Below are 25,224 nucleotides of genomic sequence, written 5' to 3'. Positions count from 1 at the left end.
GTCGTGCCACTAGTGCCGTCCTTCCATACCGACAGAGCGCAGCCAGTGTCGTCTGTCAAGGCCGTCTGCAGAGCCTATCAGTGTCGAACTCCAACCATTCCAGGTTGGTAGCTTCCTCGGCGATTGTTGAAAGCAAGAGGACTGCCGGCGGCAAAGTCCTGGTGTCGGCGGCGGTCAGTTTGTGTTCTGATAAAATGTCGATGGAGATGTCGGTGTGACCGCAAAAGTCTCATACCTTCCGTCGCTTCTTCTTCAAGCCGCCCTTGCCTTCATCCTCGCCACCAGTTGATTCTCCCATCGGATCATCATCCGCGAACCCTTCTCCGTACCCCTTGAAGCTTGACTCCACATAGCTGCGCTTCTTGCCAGCACGGTCTGGACGCGCTGGTTTCATGGCCGGAGAGGGCGCCGCAGATAAACGACCCTGGCCTGGACCTTGCCCGACGGGCCTGATTTTCTTGGCCGTAGCATCCGTCATCTCGGGAGCAGATTTCTTGAGGAGCCCATCGTCGGTGCCAATTCTGCCTCTCCACTTTGCTGCCTCTTCAGCGGGCAACTTGCCTGGTTGCATCTTAACAGCACGGTTCAATTTTTCGAGCAGACTTGAATCAACACCCTTTTCAAGCTCTTTGCCAAAAACCCTTTGGCTATGCCATTCCTCATCTGGCCAGTCCAAAAGACCGTTCAGCTGGCCTTCCAGGGCTTCGGGCTTGTTTTTGCCACCAGCGATTTGGAAGCCCTTGATGTGGCCTTCATAAGACTTTCGAAGCTTGTTAATCTTATCACCTGTCACTGGATCAAAGCGAGCGACGCTCTGCGCAATTCGGTTCAGTCCATATGCTGCTAGGAGGTTTTCTGACGCGTGCGGTCGCGAGATCGGATAAGCTATCCGACAGGCAATGTTAACATGCATCAAGAACAAATTTTAGAAGCTCACGGATGCGGGGGCCTTACGAGTCTCACTGAGCTTATAGAATGGACTAGAACCAGCCTTCAGGCGGTCCAAGCCAACTTTTTCGCTCGCTGATGAGCCCGTGCCTTGCCGGTCGTGACCTGTGTGTCTGTGGCCGCTGTCGCCTCCCACGTGCACGTCGCACATGGGAACATTCGTGATGCCCTCCATCTGGTCATCAGTCATTTGCGCGTTCCCGTCCGCGCCCTTGGAGGTGAAGGAAGACATTTCCGCACTGCTTGCAGGCGTTGGAAAGGTGTTGGTCGTGTTCTGCTGCGACGAGGCCGAGGCGGCGACCGAAGGCGGCGTCAAGCCGGGTCCTTGGGTCGAAGAAAGAGAGGCATGGGTCTGACTCTGCGTGATGGAAGACATGTACGGTGGGGAAGTGGGCGTGTTTGGCTGCTGGTCGATGGTCGTGTCGACGGGCCCAGCGGGCTTTGCGAGGTGGTAAGGCGGAGAGGCGGGCGAGAAGGAACCTGTGTGTCGCTGGCGTTTGTTGGGGAGGTCGGCCGACATAGGAGCGGGAAACGAGGGCGATGCGATGGCGGTGGGCGAACGGCTGACCAAGGGCGACGACGGCGCAGCGTCACAGCAGCAGCGGATGGAGCAGCGGACGGCTCGGGCTAGTTCATGGGATCATGGGCGTCGTCGAGTGCAGAGGGCGGGCGCGGCGGTGGGTGGGCGGTGGATCGTGCCGGGGGGACGGTGGTGGTGGTGGTGGGTGTGGTTGGAGGAAGCAGGCAGGAGTGGAAAGGTGAAGTGAAGTCGGGCGGGCATTGTTCGCCCGGAGGCTCGCGTATGCACGGACCCGCCTCGCTTTGTATCATTTGCCTCATCGCGTCGCATCACATCGCTCGCCTCACGGCCTCGTTAATCACATAACTATGGCCCAGCAGCCCAAGCCCCAGTCGCTGCCCGCCCGCCAGGGCCCCGCCGCCATTCTCGTTTCCCCGCGCCAAAAGGGCAACCCCGTCCTCAGCGCCGTTCGCGCCGTGCCCTGGGAGTACTCGGACATCCCCGCCGACTATGTCCTCGGCACTACCACCTGTGCCCTCTTCCTGTCCCTCAAGTACCACCGCCTCCACCCAGAGTACATCTACTCGCGCATCCGCGCCTTGGCCGGCAAGTACAATCTGCGCCTCGTGCTGACCATGGTCGATATCCAAAACCACGAGGAGGCCCTGCGCGAACTGTCCAAGACCTCGCTCATCAACAACGTCACCATCATCCTTTGCTGGAGTGCACAGGAGGCTGGCCGCTACCTCGAACTCTACAAGACATACGAGTATGCCGCCCCCACCAGCATCCGCGCCGCACAGGCAAACAGCTACGAGGAGCAGTTGGTCGAATTCATCACCACTCCAAGGAGCATCAACAAGACAGATGCCGTTAGCCTGGTGTCCAACTTTGGCAGCATTAGGACTGCTGTCAACGCCCAGCCGGAGGAGGTGGCTCTTGTTGCGGGATGGGGTGGTAAGAAGGTCCAACGGTGGTGTAACACCGTCAGGGAGCCCTTTAGGATCAAGAAGGCAAAGCGCGCAACAGGCCGAGAAGGTTCTAAGAAAGACGCTCCAGATCCTCGCGTCGCAGCTCGTTTGGGCATCAATGCGCCTGGTTCCGTAGAACAAGCCACTTCTGTGCCTACACGTGTGGTCAGTCAGGATGCTGAGGAGCAGTCGTCCTCCAGAGTCCCTGAGGAAGCCCGCAACTGGGAGCCTGACGAAGATGAAGAAGAAGCGATGATGGGAGCTCGCCCTCCAGATGACGCCCGTCCCACGGCCGCTGGCAGTAAAGGCAAGGCTCAAGAGGACGAGCCTAGCGAGGGCATTATGGCAGCTTTAGCAAAACTAAGACAGCAAGGTTAACATGATAGTTTATGCAAATTGACGGTGAGGATGACTTTTTGCGGAAGCCGGCGTTAGGGGTTTAGGTAGGTAGGTAGCCGGTGAAACATTGGCCCGGCCAGCGGCTTGGCATTCGTAGGTTTGCCGTCCCCATCAACTGAACGCGCCTCACTCGTGCTGTCACCACGTCCACCCCCATCCCGTCATGTCTGCCAGCCTCTCGCTCTCTAGGGCGCTGCCCAAGCCCAAGTACTCCGGCGAGGACGAGGACTTGCCAGCTCACGCCCAGCCCAAGGGTCCGCGCGTCGTCGGCGCCGCCGAAATCGACCAGACTCAGCTCGTTAAGAGGCAGACCGGCCCTCCACCCTACGGCCAGCGATCCGGATGGCGCCCGCGCGCCCCCGAGGACTACGGCGACGGCGGCGCCTTTCCTGAGATTCCTGTTGCTCAATATCCGTTGGACATGGGTCGCAAGACCACCTCGAGCTCCAATGCCCTCGCCATCCAGGTCGACGCCGAAGGCAAGGTCAAATACGATGCTATCGCAAGGAGAGGCCACAGCGAGAATCGCATAGTGCACGCGTCATTCAAAGATCTCATCCCTCTGCGCCAGAGAGCCGACATTGGAGAAGTCTCGCTGGAGAGGCCATCAGAGGAGCAGGTTGCGGAGACGAAGAAGAAGACGGAAGAAGCGCTCGCAAAACTCGTGTCTGGTGCCGTCGCCGCGCAGAAACCTAAGACGGTCGCAGGTACCACCCGCAAGGCCCCGACGTACGTGCGATACACGCCCGCGAACCAGATGGGCGACAACAGCAAAAAACAGGACAGGATCATGAAGATTGTGGAGAGGCAACAGGACCCAATGGAGCCACCCAAGTTCAAGCATAAAAAGATCCCGCGCGGACCGCCCAGCCCGCCCGCGCCCGTCATGCACTCGCCCCCGCGCAAGCTGACCGCAGAGGACCAAGAAGCGTGGAAGATACCCCCTCCAGTCTCGAATTGGAAGAACCCGAAGGGTTATACGGTGCCCTTAGACAAGCGTCTGGCGGCAGACGGGCGCGGACTGCAGGACGTGACAATCAACGACAAATTTGCGCACTTCTCCGAGGCACTCTTTACCGCCGACAGGCACGCGCGTGAGGAGGTTAAGCAGCGGGCATTGATGCAGCAGAAGCTAGCGGAAAAGGAGAAGCTGCAGAAGGAGGAGCATCTGCGCGCGTTGGCTATGAAGGCGCGCGAGCAGGCTGCCAGTGGCGGGAGAAGAGGGTCGGGAGATCGCGGCTCGCCACTACGCAGCAGGAGTGGTTCTGAGTACTCTTCGAGATCTGTCGACGAAGAAGAGGAGGCGGCCAAGGAGCGTGAAGAAATGCGACGGGAGAGGCGGAGAGAAAATGAGAAGCAGCTGCGGCAGTCACGTATGGGCACGGAGCGGCGAATCCAGATGATGGCACGGGAACAGAACCGTGACATCTCAGAGAAGGTGGCGCTGGGGCTGGCGAAGCCGAGTGCATCGTCGGAGACGATGTACGACTCGCGGCTGTTTAACCAGAGCAGTGGCTTCGACTCAGGCTTCAACGAGGACCAGGCGTACGACAAGCCGTTGTTCGCGGCGCAGGACGCCATCAGCAGCATATACCGGCCAAAGTTTAACACGGATGCCGACGACGAGGACCCATCTGATACGTATGATAAGATCACCAAGACGAACCGCTTCGAGGTGCTGGGCAAGGCAAAGGAGGGCTTCAAAGGCACGCAAGATGCCGAGGTTAGTTTGCACTATGTGGATTTTCGAACGTTGTCTCTTTAATGCTAACGGTTCTTTTTTGCGCAGCAACGCGAGGGCCCAGTTCAATTCGAAAAGGACTCAGACGATCCATTCAACATCAACCAGATGATCTCGGAGGCAACTGCTGGTGCCGCAGGCAGTGGCAGCGGAAGCAAGCGGTACGGAGTGGAGGAGCCGGACGAGCGGTCCACGAAGCGGGCGCGCGTCGACGATGATGAGTAGGGCGCGTATGGCCCAAAAAAGCTGCGCCAGTTTGAACAAGAAATGAGGTGGCCATGCCAAGGAGAGGTGGAATCGTCAGGGGCCCCGATGTATGTATTATCTTTGCGAAGTTGATTGCAAACAAATCAGTATTTTGGAGTCTAACGACCTCCGAGCAAAGAAACACGTCGCTTTTACGTGTCATAGATTGCGAAGGACCAACAAGGTCAGTAGAGATGCGCCGTCTCATCTGTTTCCGCATCCCATTCGCCGTACTTTGGTTACTTCTTAGTAGGTACTCCAGAGAATGGTCCGGTAGTTTTTGCCCTCCTAGTACCTGACCTACGAAACGTCGATGTATCCATCCTGAGAGAACTATTGGTTTTTGGATGCCAGCCATATTTCACAACGCGGCTTGACCACTGGTTGGAGCAAAAAGGTACGGACTTCGAGCTATTTTCGACGGCTTGCACAGATCAAGCACAACTTCTTGACACGATGAAAAAACATGCCTTTCCGAAAAACGTGGTTGAAAAGGGTTTCTTTGGTTAACTCTGGAGATATGTAGCTGATTCGCCAGCTCATACCCTCTCCTGTTTTAAAAAACAAATGCACTCAAAGCCCAAGTCCTAAAATTGAGCCTCGGACATGCTCAACCATCTTTCCACAAATTCTTTGTTCGGGATCAGAATCCATTCTTGCTGCGGCCTGTTCGCCGTACGTTCCAGCACGAAGCCGACAGATATGAGGGTCTTCATGCCAGTGGTTCTGCCTTCTTTCAAACTGCGTCACGATACCCTGTAGACTCATGTCGTCTGAATCCGAGGCCGAGCCTACAAACCGAGTCTTTAGCACCCTCCTGGCCATTGTCCTCCACTCTTGCCCAGTGAGATCCATGCCGAATCTGGCGGGGCAGTCTGACGTTCCTGTATGCATTTCAGGAGGCGCTGATGCGTCGGCTATGTGAAAGGGTTTAGTGATGCCGAGCGCATCGACGCGGTTGGCCTCCTCATCAATTGAAATCAAAATTCTGTGAAAACAGTCCACAATGGTCATGAGGGTGCTGCTTAGCTGATGGAGGTTCTGAATTGCCGAGGCGGCTCCCTTTGGGCATTGTTGGCACTTCAGCACTGCGGCAGCCGTCGCCATTGCGCGTTGAATAACCGGTAGGCTGTAAGGAAAAGTGAAGGATGGTTGTGATTGCAGGCTCGAAAGTGTCAAATACATGTTTGAGAGGCATGAGCATGGCGGATTAAAGGGCGACGGGAGGTCAAAAGCAGGGGCGTCATCCGGGTCTGCACACTGAACGTGAGAATCTATCACTGTCAGCGAATGAGGCGACAGGAGCAGGTGAAACACACCAGAATAACCAGAGTCTGGGAGCGGGTGTGCACCCAAGATTGCATCCAAGCTGGAATCGTCAAGCAGCGGGTCTATGGCATGCTGGTGATTGAGAGACGGCAGTGCGGTGGCGTCGGTGTCAAGCTCGCCACCCGCCGCAAAGGCTGATTGAAGCAAACCGAACTCGACGGAGTGGTCAGTCGGGGTCAGGTTGGGGTCGTCCCTCCTCCGCTTCCGCGGACGGCCCATCTGCTTCTGGAGCGAGTAGACGCATTCGATGCGTTCCCGCTCGCAGCGCTCGCAGCGGGGCTGTCCGCCCGAACACTTGAGCTTCCTTGTTCCTGGCATCATCAGCCAAGTCACGTCGCCCAGTTGTCGCAACGCCAGACTCACTGCACTCATCGCACGCGGTGCGCCTCTTGGGCTCCATGATGGGATAGTTATAGTTCTGGGGTCGGATGGCGAGTCGAGGTGCGGAAACACGTGTGCGAGCATGCACGCGTGCATGGCCCCAGGGCTTGGCCTTTTTTTCTCACGTCCCTCCCCCTGTGCCTTTGGAGGTGAGATGGCTGACTGACTGGCTGACTGGCTGACTGGCTTGATTGACTTGACCGAATTGACCAACTACGAGTACTGCCTGCGCGCCCGTGCACCCTGCCTCTCACACCTTCCCAATTTTCTGGTGCCCGCCTGTCAGCCTGTCTGGAAAACGCCACCCCACCCCCGGTCATCCCCAGAATGTCATCCACAATCATCGCCGTCCTTCTCCTCGCGGCATACGCCCTGCTATGCCGCCTCTTGCGCTTCCGGCGCCTGAGGCAGGAGCACCGGCGCTTCCCCTACAACACTCCGGCCTCTTTCGCCGCCATGACCACGCAGCACGCGTGGGAGATACAGAAATATCTCATGGATCGTGAATTCCCTTTTACGTGGTTAAAGTCATGGCAATTCGCCCTTTTCCGCACCTACGGCATCCCAACCATCAGCAAGCTTCTCGTCCAGACTAAGCAGCTCTCCACTTGCGGCAATGCCCCCAGAGTAAGCTTTCTGCCTTGCTCCGCATCCCCTTCCCACGACTGAGGCGGCTGCATAGCGCTACGTTGATACCGAAGTCCTCATCCAAGAGTTCACCGCCTACGCTCCCAACTCAGAGCGTGCCAATTCCGCAATTGCCCGCATGAACTATTTGCACGACATGTACCGAAAATCGGGGAAGATATCTAACTCAGACTTGCTTTACACTTTGTCTCTATTCGCGCTAGAGCCAGTGCGTTGGATCAGCCGCTACGAATGGCGCCAACTGACGCCCATGGAACTGTGCGCCATTGGCACGTTTTGGAAGTCCGTTGGCGACGCAATGGACATTTCTTACCATGTCCTTCCGTCCAATGGAGCTGGATGGCGTGATGGTCTGCAATGGTATCAGGAAGTTCTAGACTGGAGTCAAGCATATGAGGCAGAATGCATGATTCCAGACGGCGCTAACAGGAGGACGGCCGATGAGACTACCGCCATACTGCTGTACGACGTGCCAGAGTTTTTGAAAGACGCCGGCTTAAAAGTCGTGACTGCTTCGATGGATGACCGTCTGAGAAAAGCCATGATGTAAGCTCGAAAGAGTGCGCTCTCAGATTGTCACGCATGTTGACCCGGCTGCAGGTACCCTAAGCCACCGGCCAGTTACCAGAAGATAGTGAACGTCGCACTCCGTGCCCGCGCTTTCATGTTACGTTACTTTGCACTACCCCGGCCATACGTGTTGCGTGTGCAAAAATCGACAGAACATCCGGACAAGCAAAACAGATACTTTTGGTTAGATTGGGAACCAGAGCCATGGTATGTGAAAGACAGCTTTGTCAACCGCTGGCGTCCTCTGGCTTGGTTCAAGTGGATCACTGGACGGCCTTATCCCGGCAATGGAGAGTACAGAAGCCAAGGCTACCTCATCCACAAGGTTGGCCCTGTGAAACTCGAGGGAAAGGGTATGGCCCAGTTTAAAGCAGGTAAAGAAAGACTGATGGCTCAAGGGCGAGGCGGCTGTCCTTTTGCGCCCTAGAAAAAGGTACCTTTCTAAGCCTTACTCAAGAAATAGGGTCGTTATAAATTACGTACCTGAAGAGGGATATTCCTAGCTCGTATCTTTAGAGAATTTGCACGTTTCGACAAGTAGTCTTGTCTCCACGCTCTGTTCTGCACCTCTTCCCAGCCTTTGAAGTATAGTTCTGGTTGCGTTTGCGCTGTGTCAGGGCCAGCGACGGCGTTTTTTGAGCTGTTATCTCCAGGGGTATTTTTAGGAGTAAAGCGGAACCACCAGTTTACCTGAGATATCGTCTTGTCAGAATATAATATTTGACGCTCAAAAGACCTCACACTAACCGAAGCATTGACTCCACTGTTTCCAACACCCTTTACGCTGTGCCACCAACCTTGGGGAATGAACAAACCAGAGCCTCTGTCAAGGGATGCTTGAACTCCACCAAATTCACTATTATAACGACCCCAGACTTCCTTCTCCAATTCTTCTTTTTCTCTGCCAAGCATCATTTCTTTCCCTCTCAACCTCCCGCTCATATCACCTCCCGTTCCAATTCTCGACTTGACGGTCTGAAATATTTTCTCTCCCACGTCCGGTGGGAAGAGCCGCACTAATTTCTTGCCAGCCAGCTGGACAAACATATTTGCACTTGGATCACGATGTAACGGCGTCATCGTAGGCGGGCGACCCATCCACAAGGAGCTGCCTTCGTGTTTAACCTTCCCATAGCAGCTAAGGATTAAGTCAGGTCTGGGGACCTGCCTTTGGAGGGCGTCCGGAAAGTCGTCGAGGGGCATTTGCGCAATATATAGATTTGAATTGGGCACAGGCTCTTTGAGGAATTTGGTGAAAACTTTCATTGGGGCTCTGAAACGGTTAAACGTCTGCTTGGTTCGATCACGCGGATCGGGCCCGGTGTACTCCATGAGAACTTGGCTCATGCTGGGGTGGTAGCGGTAATTCTCCAACCACTCATATCTGAGTTCGTGTGTCGTCCAATTGCGGCCGACGGGTTTGAACCATTCAATGAAGCATGGAAAGTCGAAAGTGCCTTGTGGTAGGAGTGTAGGTTTGTCGTACAGCACACGGCGCGGTCGTGGTTTACGCTTTTCATCTGTTGTCAGTGCCTCTACCGCTGGGTAGTAGTTTCGGTCCCAGGGCAAGGCGGTATTATAGCGGCGCCGACATGATATAGTTTCCAAAGGGAGGCGTTGTGGACGAAGCAGCATGAGTATGTAGGTAGGTCGATGAGTGGGAGTGTCGATGGCGGCGAACAATTTGCGGGCAGCGACACCAGTCGTAGTACGACAGCACATGACTCATGCGAATGCGGGTCCTCTCCGTCCATGACTTGTCCAAAATCTCAACACCAAGCTGCATCATCGCCGGGCATATCCACACGCGAAGAACACGTCGCGATGGCCTCGGCAAGTGACAAGGGCGGTCAAACCGGTAACTCAAGCGCTTCCGCTCCCTGACTCGGCTCTGACACAAGCTTTTGTAGTCGATCTTGCGACCCTGTCCGCCCCACAACTCAGCCAGCTGAAGAAGCAACTCGACTCCGAGCTCGAGCATCTGACCTCTTCTTTCCAATCTCTCCGTAGCGCACAGGCACGCTTCCGCGACTGCCTCAAGTCCATCTCTGGAGGCCTTGCGTCCGGCTCTACTGGTGCACTCCCTCCGTCTCTCCTGACTTTCCCGCGCCCCGCTAACACTTCCTCGTCGTTCTAGAGAAGCCCATCCTCGTCCCTCTTACCTCCTCCCTCTACGTCTCCGGCACGCTTGCCGATGTCAAGTCCGTCCTTGTCGATGTCGGCACCGGTTTCTATGTCGAGAAGTCGCTTGATGATGCCACGGATTTCTATAATCGCAAGGTCAAGGACCTTGAGAAGAACTTGAAGGATCTAGAGGCCATTGTCACCGGCAAGAGTAATAACTTGCGTGTCATTGAGGACGGTATGCCAATCAGCATTGATAGCACCAGGAGAAGGGAACGAGCGTCCGGCTAACGTCATCTCCGAATCTAGTGTTGAGGCAGAAGGTGCTTGCGGCACAGGCCGCTCAAAGCCAGGCGGCTGCCGCTACTTCTTGAGCGGTCGATAGCGCTGTCCTGGCCCCCCAATCGCCGGTGAACTGCACTGCGGCGTTGCATAAATCTAAGCTTTCTTGAGGTATCAAGCCAGCCAGGGTGTTCATTCGCGCAAGACACTGGCAACAAGCAGGGTCATCTTACTACCCACAAGGCTAAGATTTAATCTTTGGCATGAAAGACGGAGTCAGTTTATCTAGCGCCATTCGAGATGCTTCGAGGGTTTGGTTCTTTCCGAGGCCATTTAAGCAAGAAAGAGGCGCAACTAAAATAAAAAGTGCAATACTAGCTCATTTCCAGTAGATATAAAAAGAAGCATTAGACCCATTGAGTGTGAATCACTTCTCAGATTTAGAGGCTTCTAGCCCAAAGGTTATGCTATTGGGGATGCTAATTCTACAAAGTTGATGATTTGATGAGTTGATGAATCCCGACGAGCAAAAGAAGCAACTTTCGTGGAATGAGGTGTTGTAGACGTAGAAGCGGTCCACACCTAGGTTCTAGCCACTTAATCATCCGGAAACCCAGAAGCCAGATTGGCATTGAACGAAGCCGAAGCACATCCCACTACTTCACGATGTCTCTGATCAATGTATCGTCTCTTGTGCCAACCTTGAAGCTTGTGCAGGTGTGAGCAAAGAAAGAAAAGTAAGTAAGAACCTCAAATGAAAAAGTAAAAGAAATACGGATAAGCTCATATGAGTATCCTGTATTCCCCCTGATGCAATGACTTCCGCGGGGTTCGTGCCAAAGCATAAACTGCCTCGAAGTAGTAAACTCACTGGCTCTGTCAGCACTGTACACGGGCACTCTCGACGCCTTTGCCGGTGACCATGTCTTTCACTTTTCTCAGTAGGTCGACTAATTGACTAAAGGCCTTGATGGAGGCCAGCTCGTGCTTGTCTTGGCTGTCATGTGGACAGTATTGAGCCACCTCATCGTCAACGTCTCCGTGTCGTGAATAAGTTTCCTCGGATTCACTGTCGTCGTTGTCCGATACACGGTGATTGATTGTCGCAGAATCGGAAATACCATGCTCACCGTGGTATTCCGGGAAGAAGAGACTGCAAGCATCTTCCACAGCCCAGTTTGCGGGCCGACCAATTTCGACGGCACTGTTCGCTTCCAGCAGATTGGCCCATTCAGAATGCCAAACATTGACAGACCAACGTGGTTCGTACCGGACAGACGGTTCACCCCCAGACAATTCTGTTGTGTGGAATTCCGTAATCTCAAGGTTCCATTCGAGCTTGGGGTCAACGTGGAAACGCCAACTGCGTTTCTGACAGATAGACTTGATAGGAATACCGAGGCGTCGATTTGCATTCGTTCTGTAGATGATGAAGTCACGGTTTCCGCCGATGTCTTTTGCAGCGGTTAAATCAAGTTCTAGTGACTCGGGAAACTCCTGATAATCGATTGCCAGGCCCCTCTCGCTGACATTTTTGGCGTGCTCAAGACCGACATGCCATGCAAGGCCATCTTGAAGATCGATGATGTTGGCATCTAGGAACCTTTTTGGGGTTTTCTCTTTTTTCCCTAGCTGAGACCAGCGCTTCGATTCAAGCTGAGTAGCTCCTTTATAACTTGAGAGCACCACGTCCAGAATTAAGTCTCCAGCAGATTTTTCGATCACGAAAGTTGCTGAGTAGACGGGCTCGACATCTGCTAGGTGTATGGCTTCTACGCCAGTTGGTTTCAAGAGACCATTAGCTTGAAAACACCTTGAAAGTAGTTGCGTCTCCAAATCTTTCCTTCCCAGCTCTTCAGAAACATGGGCTTCAAATTGGTATTCGGTTGTCATTTCCGCAAACTTATTATATGGGTACGTAGCCCTTTCTGTCTTACGGTACTTAGTCGCCACGAAGGTGCCTAGGCGTATTTGCATCTTGAAAGCACCCTCATTGTAGCGTAGGTGGGACATGGTTTCGACGACAGATTCCATAAGTCGCTTTGCTGTTGAGGGATGTCCAGTAGCAGCCGCAGGATTGGCAGACGTGGTTGGAAGTGGTTGGGAGTATCTTGGGGTGGCCCAGATTGCATCAAGTTGGGCCTCAACTGGTCTGTGAAACTTTGAAGAAGGTACTGGCTTGCTATACGGCAGAAGCGTGACAGATGGAAGCGGCAATGATCCTAGTTCCGGAACTTCGAGCATGTAAGTACACTCAGGTTCAAATGCTCTCGCATTGAGCTGTGCGGGAATCTGCTTCATGCGACTGATGGCTTCCTCAAGCTTTGTCTTGTCATTCCCTCGGAGTGAAAAGGTGATGTTTGGTCCCATCTGGCAAGAGATGTAACAGAGAGAATCCATACGAATAGGATCGAGGGCTTCAAAGTTGGGGCCCATAACGTCCCTAGGCGCATATTCCAGAGGCCATTCAAATTCGGAGCAGAATTCGGGAACAGGATCATCCTCCTTTAAGGACTGTCGATACCTTTGTCTGACTTGTTCCCTTTGAATCTTTCTGTGCACCTTTCTGGCTCTCTTTTCGTCATATCCATATGTCTTGGCCCATATGTGGTTTTTGCGAGTGACAACGTTGAGTTGTTTGATCCACTCATCGATCATGTCGTAGGCTCTCTTTGCTGCTGCTTGATCTCCGTATATCTCCAATTCAAATTTCCCACCTTTGCAGATTGTATTAACGTGAACACCACAGACGGCCGCAATATCTGCGACACGGGGAATCAGAACTTGAGCGTCCGAAGGCCTCTCCTCTCCGCCAAGAGGATTGATGTCTCCAGGTATTTTGTACGTTTGATGACCACTACCCTTTCTGTTTCGCCATTCGGCAGTTGCCCTGTTGTCGGGCCTGGCTGCCAAGGTTGGGGGGCGACCTCTGCTGCCACGGCCGTTGCGCATATTTCTACTGACAACTTGTCCATTGTGAAGAGGATTTTGAGGTCTCTGAGGAGTGGCAACTTGGCTTGCTGAAGACGAGATGTAGGCGCTGGGTCTGTTCTCACCGAGAGGCGGAAGGGAGATAGGCCTGTGACCGGAAGAAGACAAGTTGGCGCTATCTTGACCGAGGGCATTCTGTCTTTCATTCCGTTGTTGGCCATTATCTCGGCTATTCTGCCGTTGAGACATCTCAACAAGCGGTGTAGTGCCTAGTTGTTGATTGGCTGGCCTGCGACCAAGGTTCATTCGACCACGTCTATGAGGCGTGGCATATGCAGAGTATTGAGGAATGGACTGGGAAGGAGACATGGCGGTTACACCGGTCGGGCCTTGCGCTCCGGAGCCAGCAATTCCAGTAGAAACAACCGGGAAATCTTGGATTAATTGCTGGGTGTTTTCCGAATCAGCTTGGTTACCACGAGGCTGGAATAGAGCCGTAGAAATGGTTGAAGATGAAGACGGCTGCTCATTCGACTGCTGTGCGGTAGAAAGGCGTGCAAGTTCCGGAATAAGCTGGAAAGTGTCATCATGGCGTGTCTGAATCTGTGGTTCAATGTCATCCGTTTTCAAAGGGATAGAGCCAGCCCAGTGCCAATAGGGCCTGAATGCTTTTCTCGAGTTTGATCCATGACGTACCCTGGTCTCGAATTCGGAATTGCTCTCAACCGCTACATGCGGTGTCAAATTATCACCCTGGCTGACATAGTTGGCATCCGACTTAAGCCAAGAAGTTGGTTGAAAATCAGGGCGAGGTGCTGTCCAGTGTGATTGGGTTTGCGTCAGGCTGTTGAGCTCTGCCGTAGTGGCAGAGATTGGAAGCTGAGTTAAAATTGCCGGTGCCACAAATACCGCAGATTGGGGAGCAGAATCTTGACCGTGAAGATCAATCAGCCACCCATCCTCTTCAGTCCGAGGGGTTGGTTGAGATGAGACAGGTGCCTCTGGCGGTGTAGGCGGCTTAGAGGTAACCATCTCACTCCTGGAAGCAGCTGCATTCATGCGGACATTGTTCAGTGATGGCTTGGCTGGCGGTCTCGGTCGGCTTCTTGATTCGACAGCCTGCCATTCTAGTATGGAGTTAGCAAGGCCTCACACGGCGCATACGGTGGGCTAGAGGCATGTGGGCTCTCACCGGCAGCGTCGCCTCGCTCAAAGCTGCCGAGAATGTTAGCTGTGTTGTCATTATTGTTTGAGTAAGGGTTGACTCACTCATCCATTGAAATTTGCAAGCGACAGGCTTTACTAGACGTCAACTCCGATGAAAATGTTGCACGGTATAGTGTTGCGAGAGTTGTGGATGCGACGTGAGAAAAGGAAGGAAGCCAAACCGTTTGGTGGCGACAGTTGCCAACGCCAACAGGCAGTCGCACTAGGACCCTTCCTGCAGTCACCCGCAAACCCAAACGGGAGACAAACAGCCTAGTGCCTGCACTTCCCTGATGCGGGAAGGGTGTTCAACCGTCCGGGCCGTCTGAAACATGTAGGGACGATGGCGGACCAAAACGTGATATAGAGGTTGATTCGCAGTGGTGTTGTAGAGCGAAAGAGGTAGAATGTAGAGATATCGTGGGTGGTGTTGACCTGATTCGGCCTGATGCGGCGGCAATAGTCTTCAGAGGTTCTCCCTCGTGCCCCTTTTCCCAACACCATAAAGCCTATTCTCACCAAACCGCCTCCTACAATTCGACTGTAGCTCTATGGCAGTCTTCGGTCTATTTAGTCCGCGAGATTGTAAGGGACTGCAAACCGCCGTCGGTCGTCAAGCCATGGAGCCGGCCAGACGGGACTGGACGGTTGAACATCCTGCTCGTAGGACATGAAACTCGATGGATAGGGCAATCAGTATGGTGCTACCGACAAAGAAGTCGGTCTCTACCTGTGATTGCAAGTGAAAGCCAGGGCGTAGTCAAAATTCCATCCGTTCCTGTCAACTGTGTTTGTGCAAAGGTCTATGTCCAACGGTGCCGTATGAATGCTCCCAATACACGGGAAGGAGAGTGGGAGTGTGCATTTTGTACTGCATGCCCGCCCCGTCGCCAAGTAGTGCATCAACTCGAGTCTCGAAAGGAAAAAGGCTGACTGATGATTGGTATGCTAAGGAATGTGCGCAGGGTATAGAGTTTAAAATGAACGCGCAAGAACAGGCCAATACAGTGTCTCCACTTTAGGTCACTCTTTCTAGACAAGGCGTGGCCATCTACCTGTACATGCCATCATCTTGAACGTCAAAAAACTGTGGAATGTTCAACCCGTGCCCGATGGACCGTAAGCCTCATACAAATGACCCGTCTTACTCAGCACTGTCCCGAGTCCTTTGTGTACCTCGCACTGGAATGGCTCGAATGGGATGCTCTCGCCGTCGATGCTGATGTAACCGTCCTTCTGATTTCTTGGCGTGATTCTGTATCCCACCACCTTGCGATATTGCACGTGTGGCAGGTCGAAGAAGGTTCCTTTCTCCACTGCGAGAAGCGACTGAATAGACGTCATGCGAGGAATATCGCCGTCGATGCAAATCATGTCAAGGCACCCGTCAGAGGGCAATGAGGCCTGGAAAAAGTTGGCATCAGCGGACATGTATGCCATATTGCCAGCATAGAAATTTCCCATATTGTCGTAGGGTGCCGTAGTCCAGCCTGGAGGAAGAGCATCATTAACGGTACCGAAGCGGAGTGCAGGAAGACCGTTGTCGTCGCTGTTAATCGGGGGACGCCGTTCCGTGAAATCATTCGGGGGTTTCGATGCTTCCTGGTCATAAGCTTCCTTAATAGCAGTCTTGTCATCAATTTCGACACCAACTGCAAGATCACAGGGATAAACGGTCTTCCCGAGCAGGCGGACGAGGAAGCCATACGTGAATCGTGCGGCGCCCATCCAACGAATGTTTTCTGTGCCAAGGTCGCATTCAGCGACGATACCGACGGATTGGGAAAGAAAAGAAAGTGTACGGCGATCGCCTTGAGTGACTGATATCAGATCGAGGGGTGTCCGTAGACCCTTTACCACAGCCAATGCAGCCATGCTGGGGCTATCCGTGCCGTTCAGGTTCCAGCTCATTGCATTGCCGCTTCCGCATGGTAGTTGGACAACCGCAATCTGCTGCAGGGCCTCCGTTGCATTGTGTTTTTTACCCAGGCCATTGAAGACCTCATGTGGCAGGCCATCTCCAGAACAGCTTGCGACAACGTCCCATTGGTGGACATCCAAGTCCTTGGCTATCTCGACAGCGTGACCGTTATGCGTGGTAATCTCCACGTCGACAGCACACCGTGCAGCAGCGAATATGGGCTCGATTTCCCGAGTGAACCATTTCTGCGCATTACCCTTGCCTCCGAAGGGGTTAACCAAGACCTTGATGCGCTTTTGCCTTTGGGATGCCTCATAGGCGCGCTCAAGTAGTTTCTCGATCCATGCCCCAGCTCCTTCACGGTGGTTCTTGTCCACGCTGTAATTTACGGATGCGGGGTGGACAGCATTCGAGGAGATGGGATGCGCATAATGAACGGTGATGTCAAACTCGGAAAGCTCGGCCCAAAGAACGTTGTAAAATGGAATTGATAGAGTGTCTTTGGTCTCTGAAAGGACGCGTTAGTAATTGATTACCAGCACGCCGAGAGGTTCCGCCTACTGCTTGGGATGAGACCGCAGCATGTTCCTTGGTCGTCATCCTGGAGTCCTTCGTCTGGGCGGTTCTATTAGCAGCCGGACGAGCAAATGGATGGCAAGGTCACCTACCTAGCACAATGAGAGAATCCTCGGTCAGCGTAAGGCTGGCCCTCCTGCCCACGCTGAGGGTATCGGTAGCGAGCGAATTGCCGGGGGCGGCGGGTTGAAGACGAGCATCACCGGCCAGCGATTGTTGCGAGGGATCTTGGAAGGGGTCTGCTTTGCCCATGGGACCGGCCATAATGGCAGAATCAATGTCTGGTTGTTACGCGCTCACTTCCGGCACATGCATGGCGACAGAGATGGAGACACATACGAGCGGCATCTCGGAGTTCGCGTGCAGCGCAATGGGCAGGTGGCTAGGGTAGGCGGTACGGGCGGGTGCCTCCAGCCGAGCCGAGCCGCATCCAACCACGAAGTAAAGCAGTGCCATTAACTAACAGTTCGTCCTACGCTGTTCTCCGCCGCATATGCAAGCAAAACAGCCTCTACCATACGTCCACGTCTCAAAGGCATCCATGTCATCATCCACGCGCTTAGGTAATTATCATGCTCTGCCGTCGCGCTGCGCTCATTTCCAAGCGACCCCAGGCTATAACCGTATCTCCGTCTACGACTCGCCCGCCTTGTTGATACCCTTGAGCGAGCCCAGAGCCAGTGCCAGTCCCTGCGAGCGAGACCGGATCCGCACGAAACCCGTCACAGGCCCGTCTTCTCCCTCCTTCTCAATGCTTAGGTTGGCCAGAGCATCCTCGCCTGTGATCGTGTCAGTTTGAAATATCAGTACGCACAGAAAGAGAAAGACATACCGAAAACGCTGCGAGCATACAAGTTCGCGCTAAGGAACTGACAATCGCCCTTCATCGAGGCCTCGGGAGTGAGGCAGCTCATGTTCGTGCTGGCCATTAGCTGTTTAAGGAATTCGCGCAACGACTTAGCCTTGGAGTTGATGTTGACCTTGTTCTCCCATTCGAACTCGGTCCACATGGTTCTGAATTGGGTTTCCGTGCAGTGCGCTGGCTGGATGTAGTCCATGATGTCAACGTGCACGTCGTTAAGGATGACAACGTTGGTGTCGAGAGAGCTTGCGCCATCATAGACAACATTGCCGAAGATGACACCAGTATCCGTTGACGAAACCTTGATAGTAGCCTGCACGTTCAAGAAGTCGTGGGGACCCAAGTTTTGCGTAGTCGGGCGCTCGACAACCTTCAGGTCACCAAGCGTAGCAAATTCGACGGAGAGGTTCTGCAAGGTGTCCATGGTCTGGTTGACCAGTAGAACGTCCAAAACGATATCGAACTGGTGCACCTTGACGTAGGCCTCGGCATAGACCTGATCGGAGAAACCCGTGAGTTGGACCACTCTGCTAAGCTTGGAAGACAAGTCTTCCGTTGCACTGTCGCCTCCGGTTGCCTTCTCCAAGTCAAGGTCAATCTCATCTGCGCCGTCAATGGTGTTTTTCTTGGCCAGTTGCCTGATGGGAATCACATCGTCAACCTGGACCGCAGTCTTTGCTTTCTCGACAGCCTCCTTCGCGGCACGCTTCTTCTCCTCGAATTGCACCATTGTTCGGAAAGCTTTCCGGGTGTCGTCCAGGAAGACCGATTCAAGCTCTTTCTTCTGTGCGAACTCCGCCAGCGAGCGAACGCATGACATAATTCTGTCGATCGAGTCCTCATCAATGGGAGTCTTCACAAACTGAGACTGACCAACGCGGATGATGGAAATCATGATAAGCATAGCCTCGGCGCGGAGGGCGTTCGTCCGAGCAGAATCCTGGGAAATTTCGGAATGGCGCATGACAAGCTTGGTCAAAGTCGAGGAGAGAACAGTTGCCAGATAGTAGTCTCCATCCAGGATAAGCTGCCTGAGAGGAGGTTTTTGGGCAGCTTTGACGGCTTCAAGCTTCGCCTTGACCGCTGCCTGGCTGGTTAGGGCGCTTTCCGTAGCATACGTACCATCCGCAAGAACCTTGCGAGATCCAGTTGGCGCGGATTTGGCGTTGCCGTTGACTTGGTCCTTGGGGTCGGGCTGTCCATCGGGAACCTCTTCCAACAGACGTTGCTCAGAAGCCAGAATGGGGATCTCGCCCAAGCTTGCACGTATTCTCTTCCATGCTTCCCGAATGTCCGTCGCTTCCAAAGAATACTCTCCCACGATCCACAGTGCTCCGCGGTACACTTTGCCTGCCCGGACCTCGCTGAGAGTCGACACTAACCGTCCAACGATAGATGGTCTGAGGTCAGGGAACTTCTCTACGACCTCCTTTACGAAGGAAATGACATCCACGGCAGAGGCGTTGTTGAAGTCTGCAATGAAGTCCATGAGCGAATCGACGACGCTGGCGGCGACCTCGGAGAATTTGATGGCACATTGGTGAATAGAGTGAATAAGGAGAGAGCGGTATTCAGTGTTCTAGGAAAGGCTGTCAGTACGCGCCAGCATATCTGTAGTCCTTGATCACCTACCTTTTCGTACTGCTCATCCACCGTCTTGGAAAGTTCTTTCTTGAGCAGCATGACCACTTCTTCGACATTCTTGCTCGAGACCATTTCCATAGCAAGTTCCAATGCCTTTTTGCGTACGTCAAGATCAGGGCTGGAGAGCACACGAAGGATCTCCATGGTAAGGTCATCCAAAATGCCTTCATTCTTCTGCCTCAACTGGTCGACCTTCTCCAGGACAATCAACTTAACGTTGTTGTCAGGCTCTTTAATGCTAAGCTCGATGAATTTGGAGGCCGCAGCCTTTACAGCAACGGGGTTGTTCGTGAGGGCGGTAAGAGAGGAAGCAGCTTCGTAGACAACGGTAGAGGTGTTGGCCTCGAGGAGATCGAATATAAGGCGAAGGTACCTAGCCTAAGCAAGAATTAGTTTTCAAACACAGTCCGACTATCTCTTTAGCACAACAGGTTGCCTACCTTGTTCTGGGGATTCGTCACGGCATCCTTACGGATGAACTCGAGCTCCGCCAACTGCAGCAGCTCGTCCGCATTGGGAATACCATCGAACACACCGCTGAGGTATTCTAGGGCTTTGTCGTGGCTAATCGAAGCCAACGCCGCGAAAGCGTTCCTCTTGCAAGTGTGATCGTTCTCTTCCTCCAAGAAGTTCAGGAGAAGCTCGGGCGCGTCAGGAATAAGAGCCTCAAGGTGCTGATATATCGACGCAATTGCGAAGACGGCGTTCTTGCGCACATAAGCGTGGCGGTGCTCAAGACATTGCCTGGCAGGCTGAAGAAGAGGCTCGACAAGTTCAGCATCCCTCAACTTGCACACGAAGCGGAGGGTGTTGCCACGGATGTACTCATTGGGATGCTGCAGGTCGAATCGCATGCCGTTGCTGTCATGAATGTAAGCGTATGCCATTGGGACCATGTGCTAGCCGCAGAACCCACCAGACCAGAATCCACTCCTGCTTAAGCTTGCCATTGGCGTCGTGCTTCGGACATATCTCGTAGTACAGGTAGAGGAGCTTCTTGAGCGGCTTGCTCTTCGATGGCATCACGAAGCGGATTATGTGCATGAGCAGGCCGGGCATAGGGTCGCCGTTCAGCATGATCGTAAGGACCTTCTTCATTGTCTCGATCTTGGTATCATCCGTTCCCTTCTCCAGCTGCGTCTTGAGCTCCTGCAGCGTCGGCTGGTCCGCCGCATTGTCCAGGTGGACCAGGCTGTACGCGTTGTCTAGGAAGGTCGCCATGGTGTCTGTGGTGTGGCCGTCTGGATGTTGATGGATAGGTGTAGCGAGATAGCTACACGTAGAAGACGGGCAGTTGCTTCGGTCTCCCGCCGCGGCCGTCAGCCGTTCGATGCGCTAATGACGCTGCTCAGGGCGGGCAACAAGATTCTGGGTCCGGCGGAGTGCAGAGCCGCGTGCGATTGCCGGGCGGATCTGGGGAGAGCGAATGGAGCAGGCGGCCTTTGCGGAAGAGTGGTGGTGGTTGGCGCTTTACGTCGGGCCCCTTGGCTTTGGGGATCTCCAGGTGTTCAGAACGTGAATTTGGCCGGCTCGGCGTTTGCCGCGTAGCCCTGACCTCGTCACGTCCCCCCAGAGGCAACACCAACTCGATATCATCAGGAATATCAAGCTTTCTCAGTGAGCGCCATGGTTGCAGACAACGACCCCTTCTACATCCGTTATTAGTATGCCCCCGTGTCTCCTGCTTAACCAAAAATACACCAGCTAACGTTCTCCCCAGCTCCGGCCACTCTGGGCGATTCGGTCATGAGTTCCTTGGTGGGTCCTGCATGGTCTTGTTCCCTCAAGAAGGTACTGACAGCTCCAAGAATTCGACTTTCGCACTCTAGGCGATGGTCGTAGCGCCTCTGCACGTTATGCAAACAACTCCAATTACCGGAACGATTCTCTGATTCGTAAAGAGAGTAAGCGGCGGCAACCCGCATATTTACATTATCCTCACTGACCTTGTTTCCCTTTTTTTTTCTTTTTAATTAGTGTGTGTCAGCTCTCTTTTGATTTCAGAGATCAAGCGCATCATCAAGGAAAGCGAGATCATGAAGTATGTGGCCCTGGTGTTGCTGATTGAGAATGAAATTACTAACTGTTCTATAGGGAAGATGATGCGAAATGGCCGCAAAAGAACAAGGACGGCCGCCAGGAGCTCGAGATCCGGATGGGAAATGAACACATCTCCTTCGAAGTAAGCTCTCCTGCCGCTTTCCTCTTCTTCAGCTCGTATGCTCACGTCAACTTGCAGACTGCGAAGATCGGCTCGCTTGTCGATGTCACCGAGTCCCAGGATCCCGAAGGACTCCGCGTGTTCTACTATCTCGTCCAGGACCTGAAGGCGCTCGTTTTCTCATTAATCTCGCTCCACTTCAAGGTCAGAAATCCCCGTATCCCTGGTGCACATCAGGCAACTGACGTCGACGACGAAAATAGATCAAGCCCATTTGAGGTAGTCACCGGGGGCATAGAAAAGCAACAGTGTCTTGTCAGCCGGATCGAGGTGGTGTAGAGCACTCCGGGATCTATGCATGCACGAATGCCGGTGCGTGATCAGCCGAAGGATTGGGTATGGGCAGCACCACGAAAGCGATGGTTGGCCGTGTCGATGCTGACTGCATCGACACGGCCACAGAAGGTAGATACCAAAACTGATGCCAAGGAAAAGGCATACGAGTTCTGTTCAGCTCCTGCATCCGGGGCCCCTACACTGGGTAAATTGCCCGAGACGCGTCGGTCGCGCTGAGAGAGCGTGTATGATGTCAAGGTCGGTGAACTGAAAGCGGCGCGTCCTGGCCCTCAGGACCTACCTATGCTCCTGCGAAAGGGCGTACTCAAGTACAGGCTGTCGAGTGCCTGTCGCACGTGATGTGGCCGTGGCTCTCTAGCTTCCCCGCAAGTCTCAAGCGAACGTCTGCCGCTGCAAAGCCCTGAGGCAAGGCCGAGTCCCTTCCGCATCCAACCATCAGCCCGTCATGAACACCGCCGCTCTGCGCTACGCAATCCTGCTGTAGCAGTCCTCCGACTCTCTGCTTTCCATCCTCCCTTGTGCATTCTTCTCTACCCTCCTACACTTTTTGTAATCTTCTTCTGATGCCTGCTCGTGTACATCGCCCTGACTGTGGATCAACCCAACTGTATCATGCCTACGCCGAGTCACGACACCCTGATGCTCTCAACCCCTCCGCCCGACCAGCCTTCCACTCGCGCGACATGTCCGCCGGAGGACCCACGCCTGTCCGCGCAGACTTCTGATCGCGCAATTGGTATTTCGACCGACGGCACCAATACCGCTGCTTCACAGCTTGCCACGCCGCCCGCCGATCAGAGCACCAGACCGGATGCTCCGCCACTCACCGAATCGCATGCGAAGACGATGGATGCCGAAGAAGAGGCACCGCTGCGGGACACGCCCAGTCCCCTGAGCTCTGCCGAGGACGGCGTCGAGTGCGACCGCTCTGCCCAACGGAGTCCTACGCTACCCTCCACCACCTCCTGGTATCCCGCGCTCCATGGCTCGCCTTGGCCAGAGCACAGGGTGAGACCCGCTTGTTCATCTGAGGAGACAGATCACGGCCGCTAACAAGGGGCCGTCTAGTTTTTGCCCAACTCAACTTCCTCCTTCCTGCGACCCGGAAGCAAATTCAAAGGCACACAACAATCCGACCGTCAAGTATATGAGGTGCAGGTGGAAATCAAATATGTAGACATGGAGGAGCATTCGCTCTGCGGCTACCTGCGCATACAAGGTATGTAGTCGAGGCTTCTCTCCGTATTATGGTCATACTCATGTGCCTCAGGCCTCACGGACGATCACCCCACCCTTACGACCTATTTCGAAGGAGAGATCATAGGAACTCGCTACACCTTCCAGACCAACCGGCCGGAATGGGGCTCGAACGAGAAGGTTGACATGCAACACTGGGGACGTTTTCCTGCCTGGCGCCCTCTGGCCAAACAAGCGAGACGTGCGGACTTCACGTACAAGAATTTTGCGCAGAGAGAGAACCTCTTCATGAGATGGAAGGAACACTTCCTTGTCCCAGACCACAAAGTTCGATCAATCTCCGGCGCCAGTTTTGAAGGATTCTACTACATATGCTTCAGTCAGGTCACCGGGAAAATCAGCGGCATATACTTCCATGCCAAAAGCGAAAAGTGAGCGCCACCTTGATGATTACAAGAGGGAGTTTATACTGACAAGAAGTTACAGGTATCAGCAATTGGATTTGGAGCACGTTGATGATCACGGGTGTATGGGCGCGATTGAATTTCGATGATTCACGAGTGATGATTTAGCGCTTGCATACTGGGCGAGATCGGGCAGGTTGCAGTTTACCTCTGCACGCGGATTCGGGGTTAGGTCTGGATGTTTCTTGTTTTTTTCTTTTTGGAGGGGCATTACCGGATATCATGGTCGGGATCTAGTTTTCTCTGGCGGCGAACTATGCGCGCTGCAGTTTAGGGGTTTGCTTACTTGGGTAATATGTACAACACCTTAGCTATTGCTACATGGTATCAAATTTCTGGGCTTCGGGTGGAGCGGGAAACCTCTTTTTCACGGTGGAGTAAATACTTACGTTTCTCATAAATGTAGCAATCGTATTGTATTTCATCAACACTTGACTCAGTCCTTGTCCGGTTGATGTCTGGCGTTTGGCAAAATGCACACTGCAATTATGTGGACATGACTAGTCGGTGCTCGTTCCGTGGAAGGCATCGGCCCTCAGGTGTGGTTGACGGACGAGTTTGCGGTATATGCTGAGCTACCGTATCATGCACTTCCCGTTCCGGTGTAGGCCCGCCACGCCGACCAAATTTCACGGGACTCAAAACGGTCAACCCGTCGACGCAACCTCTGCACAAGAACACCAGGCGTCAAGATGCCGGGACAACCAAATAAGAAGCAGAAGAGAGAAGAGTACCGCAACACGCTCAATGAGAAAAATGAAGAAGGCGCCATGGGAGAGCTTCCCAAGAAGAAGTTTTACCGGCAACGAGCGCACGCAAACCCTTTCTCGGACCACTCTCTAGAATAGTGAGGCGCAAATTGGTAGCATCCCAAATGGCAGGGACTTGTTGCTAATGCGGATTGCAGCCCGGCGGAGCCTGGTTTGATGTACTGGGCAAGTCTGTACCCGGCTTTTGCGGTGGATGAGGAAATGAAAGATGCGCCCGCGCAAGCGGAAGAGCAAGAGCAAGGAGAGAAAGCGGTGGCTCGGCGCAAGACCTCCAAGCAGGTTGAGATCGCTGACATTGGATGTGGCTTTGGTGGGCTTCTGTTTGCGCTTGCACCGCGCTTCCCAGATACGCTGCTGCTAGGTGGGTGGAAGCGCTTTCATTTTTATCTACTTTTCACGTCTCACAAAGTCCCTTTATCTACGTTAATTCACGTCTCTGGAGCATCATCGCCTCTGACACCCGTCCGCAGGCATGGAAATCCGCACATCGGTCACAGAATTCGTGCAAGAGAAAGCGCGCGCGCTGCGCAACCAAAACGCCAGCTCGGGGCTGTATCAGAACGTGGCGTGCCTGCGGGCAAACAGCATGAAGTTCCTGCCCAACTTCTTCGTCAAGGGTCAGCTGTCCAAGATCTTCCTCTGCTTTCCGGACCCGCACTTCAAGGCGCGCAAGCACAAGGCGCGCATCGTCTCGACGACGCTGAACTCCGAGTACGCATACGTGCTCCGCCCCGGCGGCATCGTGTACACGATCACGGATGTCGAGGATCTGCACAACTGGATGGTCGAGCATTTCACTAACCACCCGAGCTTCGAGCGCATTCCGGACGAGGAACTCGAGAGCGACGAGTGTGTTTCGGTTATGATGACGGAGACGGAGGAGGGTAAGAAGGTCACGAGGAACGGTGGAAAGAAATTTGTGGCATGCTTCAGGCGGCCTGAGGACCCGCCATGGCCTTGAGGTGGGAGGAACTGG

General features: G+C 53.8%; 14 protein-coding genes across 14 annotated transcripts; 8 read left to right on the top strand and 6 right to left on the bottom strand.

Annotated features, from left to right (window-relative positions):
- Positions 1–238: 238 nt before the first annotated feature.
- Positions 239–1,447, bottom strand: K452DRAFT_196809 (uncharacterized protein; the record flags this gene model as incomplete). Its single annotated transcript, XM_033535968.1, has 2 exons — positions 239–885; positions 955–1,447. Coding segments are annotated over 2 exons (1,140 nt in total), but the record flags the coding sequence as incomplete, so codon positions are not given.
- Positions 1,448–1,818: 371 nt separating this feature from the next.
- On the top strand, positions 1,819–2,926 carry K452DRAFT_284092 (uncharacterized protein). Its single transcript, XM_033539889.1, has one exon. It carries the CDS (start codon positions 1,837–1,839, stop codon positions 2,815–2,817), a length of 981 nt encoding a protein of 326 aa, XP_033401438.1. The 5' UTR covers positions 1,819–1,836; the 3' UTR covers positions 2,818–2,926.
- A 75-nt stretch (positions 2,927–3,001) lies between these two features.
- K452DRAFT_221220 (uncharacterized protein) lies at positions 3,002–4,804 on the top strand (the record flags this gene model as incomplete). Its single annotated transcript, XM_033536505.1, has 2 exons — positions 3,002–4,561; positions 4,628–4,804. The coding sequence occupies 2 exons, from the start codon at positions 3,002–3,004 to the stop codon at positions 4,802–4,804; spliced, it is 1,737 nt and encodes a 578-aa protein (XP_033401437.1).
- Positions 4,805–5,311: 507 nt separating this feature from the next.
- Positions 5,312–6,670, bottom strand: K452DRAFT_284090 (uncharacterized protein). The gene is made up of 3 exons (XM_033539888.1): positions 6,518–6,670; positions 6,145–6,465; positions 5,312–6,099 (listed from the first exon to the last, which is right to left on the bottom strand). Exons 1-3 carry the CDS (start codon positions 6,552–6,554, stop codon positions 5,399–5,401), a joined length of 1,059 nt encoding a protein of 352 aa, XP_033401436.1. The 5' UTR covers positions 6,555–6,670; the 3' UTR covers positions 5,312–5,398.
- Positions 6,671–6,935: 265 nt separating this feature from the next.
- On the top strand, positions 6,936–7,743 carry K452DRAFT_284089 (uncharacterized protein; the record flags this gene model as incomplete). The annotated part of the gene is made up of 2 exons (XM_033539887.1): positions 6,936–7,162; positions 7,218–7,743. Coding segments are annotated over exons 1-2 (682 nt in total), but the record flags the coding sequence as incomplete, so codon positions are not given.
- K452DRAFT_284088 (uncharacterized protein) lies at positions 7,534–8,253 on the top strand. Its single transcript, XM_033539886.1, has 2 exons — positions 7,534–8,176; positions 8,237–8,253. The coding sequence occupies exons 1-2, from the start codon at positions 7,848–7,850 to the stop codon at positions 8,238–8,240; spliced, it is 333 nt and encodes a 110-aa protein (XP_033401434.1). The 5' UTR covers positions 7,534–7,847; the 3' UTR covers positions 8,241–8,253.
- Positions 8,222–9,019, bottom strand: K452DRAFT_220398 (uncharacterized protein; the record flags this gene model as incomplete). The annotated part of the gene is made up of 2 exons (XM_033536463.1): positions 8,222–8,443; positions 8,501–9,019. The coding sequence occupies 2 exons, from the start codon at positions 9,017–9,019 to the stop codon at positions 8,222–8,224; spliced, it is 741 nt and encodes a 246-aa protein (XP_033401433.1).
- Positions 9,020–9,541: 522 nt separating this feature from the next.
- Positions 9,542–10,574, top strand: K452DRAFT_264996 (uncharacterized protein). Its single transcript, XM_033538724.1, has 4 exons — positions 9,542–9,611; positions 9,664–9,828; positions 9,891–10,115; positions 10,187–10,574. Exons 1-4 carry the CDS (start codon positions 9,578–9,580, stop codon positions 10,249–10,251), a joined length of 489 nt encoding a protein of 162 aa, XP_033401432.1. The 5' UTR covers positions 9,542–9,577; the 3' UTR covers positions 10,252–10,574.
- A 5-nt stretch (positions 10,575–10,579) lies between these two features.
- Positions 10,580–14,694, bottom strand: K452DRAFT_124414 (uncharacterized protein). The gene is made up of 3 exons (XM_033535213.1): positions 14,360–14,694; positions 14,283–14,305; positions 10,580–14,217 (listed from the first exon to the last, which is right to left on the bottom strand). Exons 1-3 carry the CDS (start codon positions 14,365–14,367, stop codon positions 11,039–11,041), a joined length of 3,210 nt encoding a protein of 1,069 aa, XP_033401431.1. The 5' UTR covers positions 14,368–14,694; the 3' UTR covers positions 10,580–11,038.
- Positions 14,695–15,394: 700 nt separating this feature from the next.
- Positions 15,395–17,045, bottom strand: K452DRAFT_220407 (uncharacterized protein; the record flags this gene model as incomplete). Its single annotated transcript, XM_033536464.1, has 3 exons — positions 15,395–16,716; positions 16,779–16,832; positions 16,886–17,045. 3 exons carry the CDS (start codon positions 17,043–17,045, stop codon positions 15,395–15,397), a joined length of 1,536 nt encoding a protein of 511 aa, XP_033401430.1.
- Positions 17,046–17,199: 154 nt separating this feature from the next.
- Positions 17,200–20,803, bottom strand: K452DRAFT_243998 (uncharacterized protein). The gene is made up of 5 exons (XM_033537932.1): positions 20,216–20,803; positions 19,740–20,160; positions 19,288–19,677; positions 17,626–19,234; positions 17,200–17,572 (listed from the first exon to the last, which is right to left on the bottom strand). The coding sequence occupies exons 1-5, from the start codon at positions 20,518–20,520 to the stop codon at positions 17,427–17,429; spliced, it is 2,871 nt and encodes a 956-aa protein (XP_033401429.1). The 5' UTR covers positions 20,521–20,803; the 3' UTR covers positions 17,200–17,426.
- Positions 20,804–20,869: 66 nt separating this feature from the next.
- Positions 20,870–21,993, top strand: K452DRAFT_284080 (uncharacterized protein). The gene is made up of 7 exons (XM_033539885.1): positions 20,870–20,963; positions 21,020–21,057; positions 21,108–21,203; positions 21,277–21,340; positions 21,394–21,481; positions 21,539–21,664; positions 21,724–21,993. Exons 1-7 carry the CDS (start codon positions 20,926–20,928, stop codon positions 21,736–21,738), a joined length of 465 nt encoding a protein of 154 aa, XP_033401428.1. The 5' UTR covers positions 20,870–20,925; the 3' UTR covers positions 21,739–21,993.
- Positions 21,994–22,223: 230 nt separating this feature from the next.
- K452DRAFT_356109 (uncharacterized protein) lies at positions 22,224–23,893 on the top strand. Its single transcript, XM_033546018.1, has 4 exons — positions 22,224–22,825; positions 22,886–23,036; positions 23,088–23,445; positions 23,501–23,893. The coding sequence occupies exons 1-4, from the start codon at positions 22,430–22,432 to the stop codon at positions 23,565–23,567; spliced, it is 972 nt and encodes a 323-aa protein (XP_033401427.1). The 5' UTR covers positions 22,224–22,429; the 3' UTR covers positions 23,568–23,893.
- Positions 23,894–24,170: 277 nt separating this feature from the next.
- Positions 24,171–25,209, top strand: K452DRAFT_220817 (uncharacterized protein; the record flags this gene model as incomplete). The annotated part of the gene is made up of 3 exons (XM_033536482.1): positions 24,171–24,325; positions 24,386–24,609; positions 24,719–25,209. 3 exons carry the CDS (start codon positions 24,171–24,173, stop codon positions 25,207–25,209), a joined length of 870 nt encoding a protein of 289 aa, XP_033401426.1.
- Between the last annotated feature and the right edge of the window lie 15 nt (positions 25,210–25,224).

This window comes from Aplosporella prunicola (genome assembly GCF_010093885.1).
Source record: "Aplosporella prunicola CBS 121167 unplaced genomic scaffold K452scaffold_4, whole genome shotgun sequence".
Lineage (NCBI taxonomy): Eukaryota > Fungi > Ascomycota > Dothideomycetes > Botryosphaeriales > Aplosporellaceae > Aplosporella > Aplosporella prunicola.
Note: the sequence above shows the minus strand (reverse complement) of the source record. Positions and strands in the feature narration are given on the sequence as shown.

Excerpts from the sequence above, each read along its gene's own strand:
- K452DRAFT_284092 (XM_033539889.1), top strand. The coding sequence starts at position 1,837 with ATGGCCCAGCAGCCCAAGCCCCAGTCGCTGCCCGCCCGCCAGGGCCCC.
- K452DRAFT_284090 (XM_033539888.1), bottom strand. The coding sequence starts at position 6,554 with ATGGAGCCCAAGAGGCGCACCGCGTGCGATGAGTGCA. Across the intron at positions 6,466-6,517 it reads CACCGCGTGCGATGAGTGCA|GAACAAGGAAGCTCAAGTGT; the intron begins GTGAGTCTGGCG and ends TGATGATGCCAG. Across the intron at positions 6,100-6,144 it reads CCCAGACTCTGGTTATTCTG|ATTCTCACGTTCAGTGTGCA; the intron begins GTGTGTTTCACC and ends TGACAGTGATAG.
- K452DRAFT_284088 (XM_033539886.1), top strand. The coding sequence starts at position 7,848 with ATGTTACGTTACTTTGCACTACCCCGGCCATACGTGTTGCGTGTGCAA.
- K452DRAFT_264996 (XM_033538724.1), top strand. The coding sequence starts at position 9,578 with ATGGCCTCGGCAAGTGACAAGGGCGGTCAAACCG. Across the intron at positions 9,612-9,663 it reads TGACAAGGGCGGTCAAACCG|TCGATCTTGCGACCCTGTCC; the intron begins GTAACTCAAGCG and ends AAGCTTTTGTAG. Across the intron at positions 9,829-9,890 it reads CCTTGCGTCCGGCTCTACTG|AGAAGCCCATCCTCGTCCCT; the intron begins GTGCACTCCCTC and ends TCGTCGTTCTAG.
- K452DRAFT_124414 (XM_033535213.1), bottom strand. Across the intron at positions 14,218-14,282 it reads TGAGCGAGGCGACGCTGCCG|AATGGCAGGCTGTCGAATCA; the intron begins GTGAGAGCCCAC and ends ACTCCATACTAG.
- K452DRAFT_243998 (XM_033537932.1), bottom strand. The coding sequence starts at position 20,520 with ATGGCGACCTTCCTAGACAACGCGTACAGCCTGGTCCACCTGGACAAT. Across the intron at positions 19,678-19,739 it reads TGACGAATCCCCAGAACAAG|GCTAGGTACCTTCGCCTTAT; the intron begins GTAGGCAACCTG and ends ATTCTTGCTTAG. Across the intron at positions 17,573-17,625 it reads GTATGCTCGCAGCGTTTTCG|GCGAGGATGCTCTGGCCAAC; the intron begins GTATGTCTTTCT and ends ACACGATCACAG.
- K452DRAFT_284080 (XM_033539885.1), top strand. The coding sequence starts at position 20,926 with ATGGTTGCAGACAACGACCCCTTCTACATCCGTTATTA. Across the intron at positions 20,964-21,019 it reads CCCTTCTACATCCGTTATTA|CTCCGGCCACTCTGGGCGAT; the intron begins GTATGCCCCCGT and ends CGTTCTCCCCAG. Across the intron at positions 21,204-21,276 it reads TTCTCTGATTCGTAAAGAGA|TGTGTGTCAGCTCTCTTTTG; the intron begins GTAAGCGGCGGC and ends CTTTTTAATTAG.
- K452DRAFT_356109 (XM_033546018.1), top strand. The coding sequence starts at position 22,430 with ATGCCTACGCCGAGTCACGACACCCTGATGCTCTCAACCCCTCCGCCC. Across the intron at positions 22,826-22,885 it reads CGCCTTGGCCAGAGCACAGG|TTTTTGCCCAACTCAACTTC; the intron begins GTGAGACCCGCT and ends GGGGCCGTCTAG. Across the intron at positions 23,037-23,087 it reads CGGCTACCTGCGCATACAAG|GCCTCACGGACGATCACCCC; the intron begins GTATGTAGTCGA and ends CATGTGCCTCAG.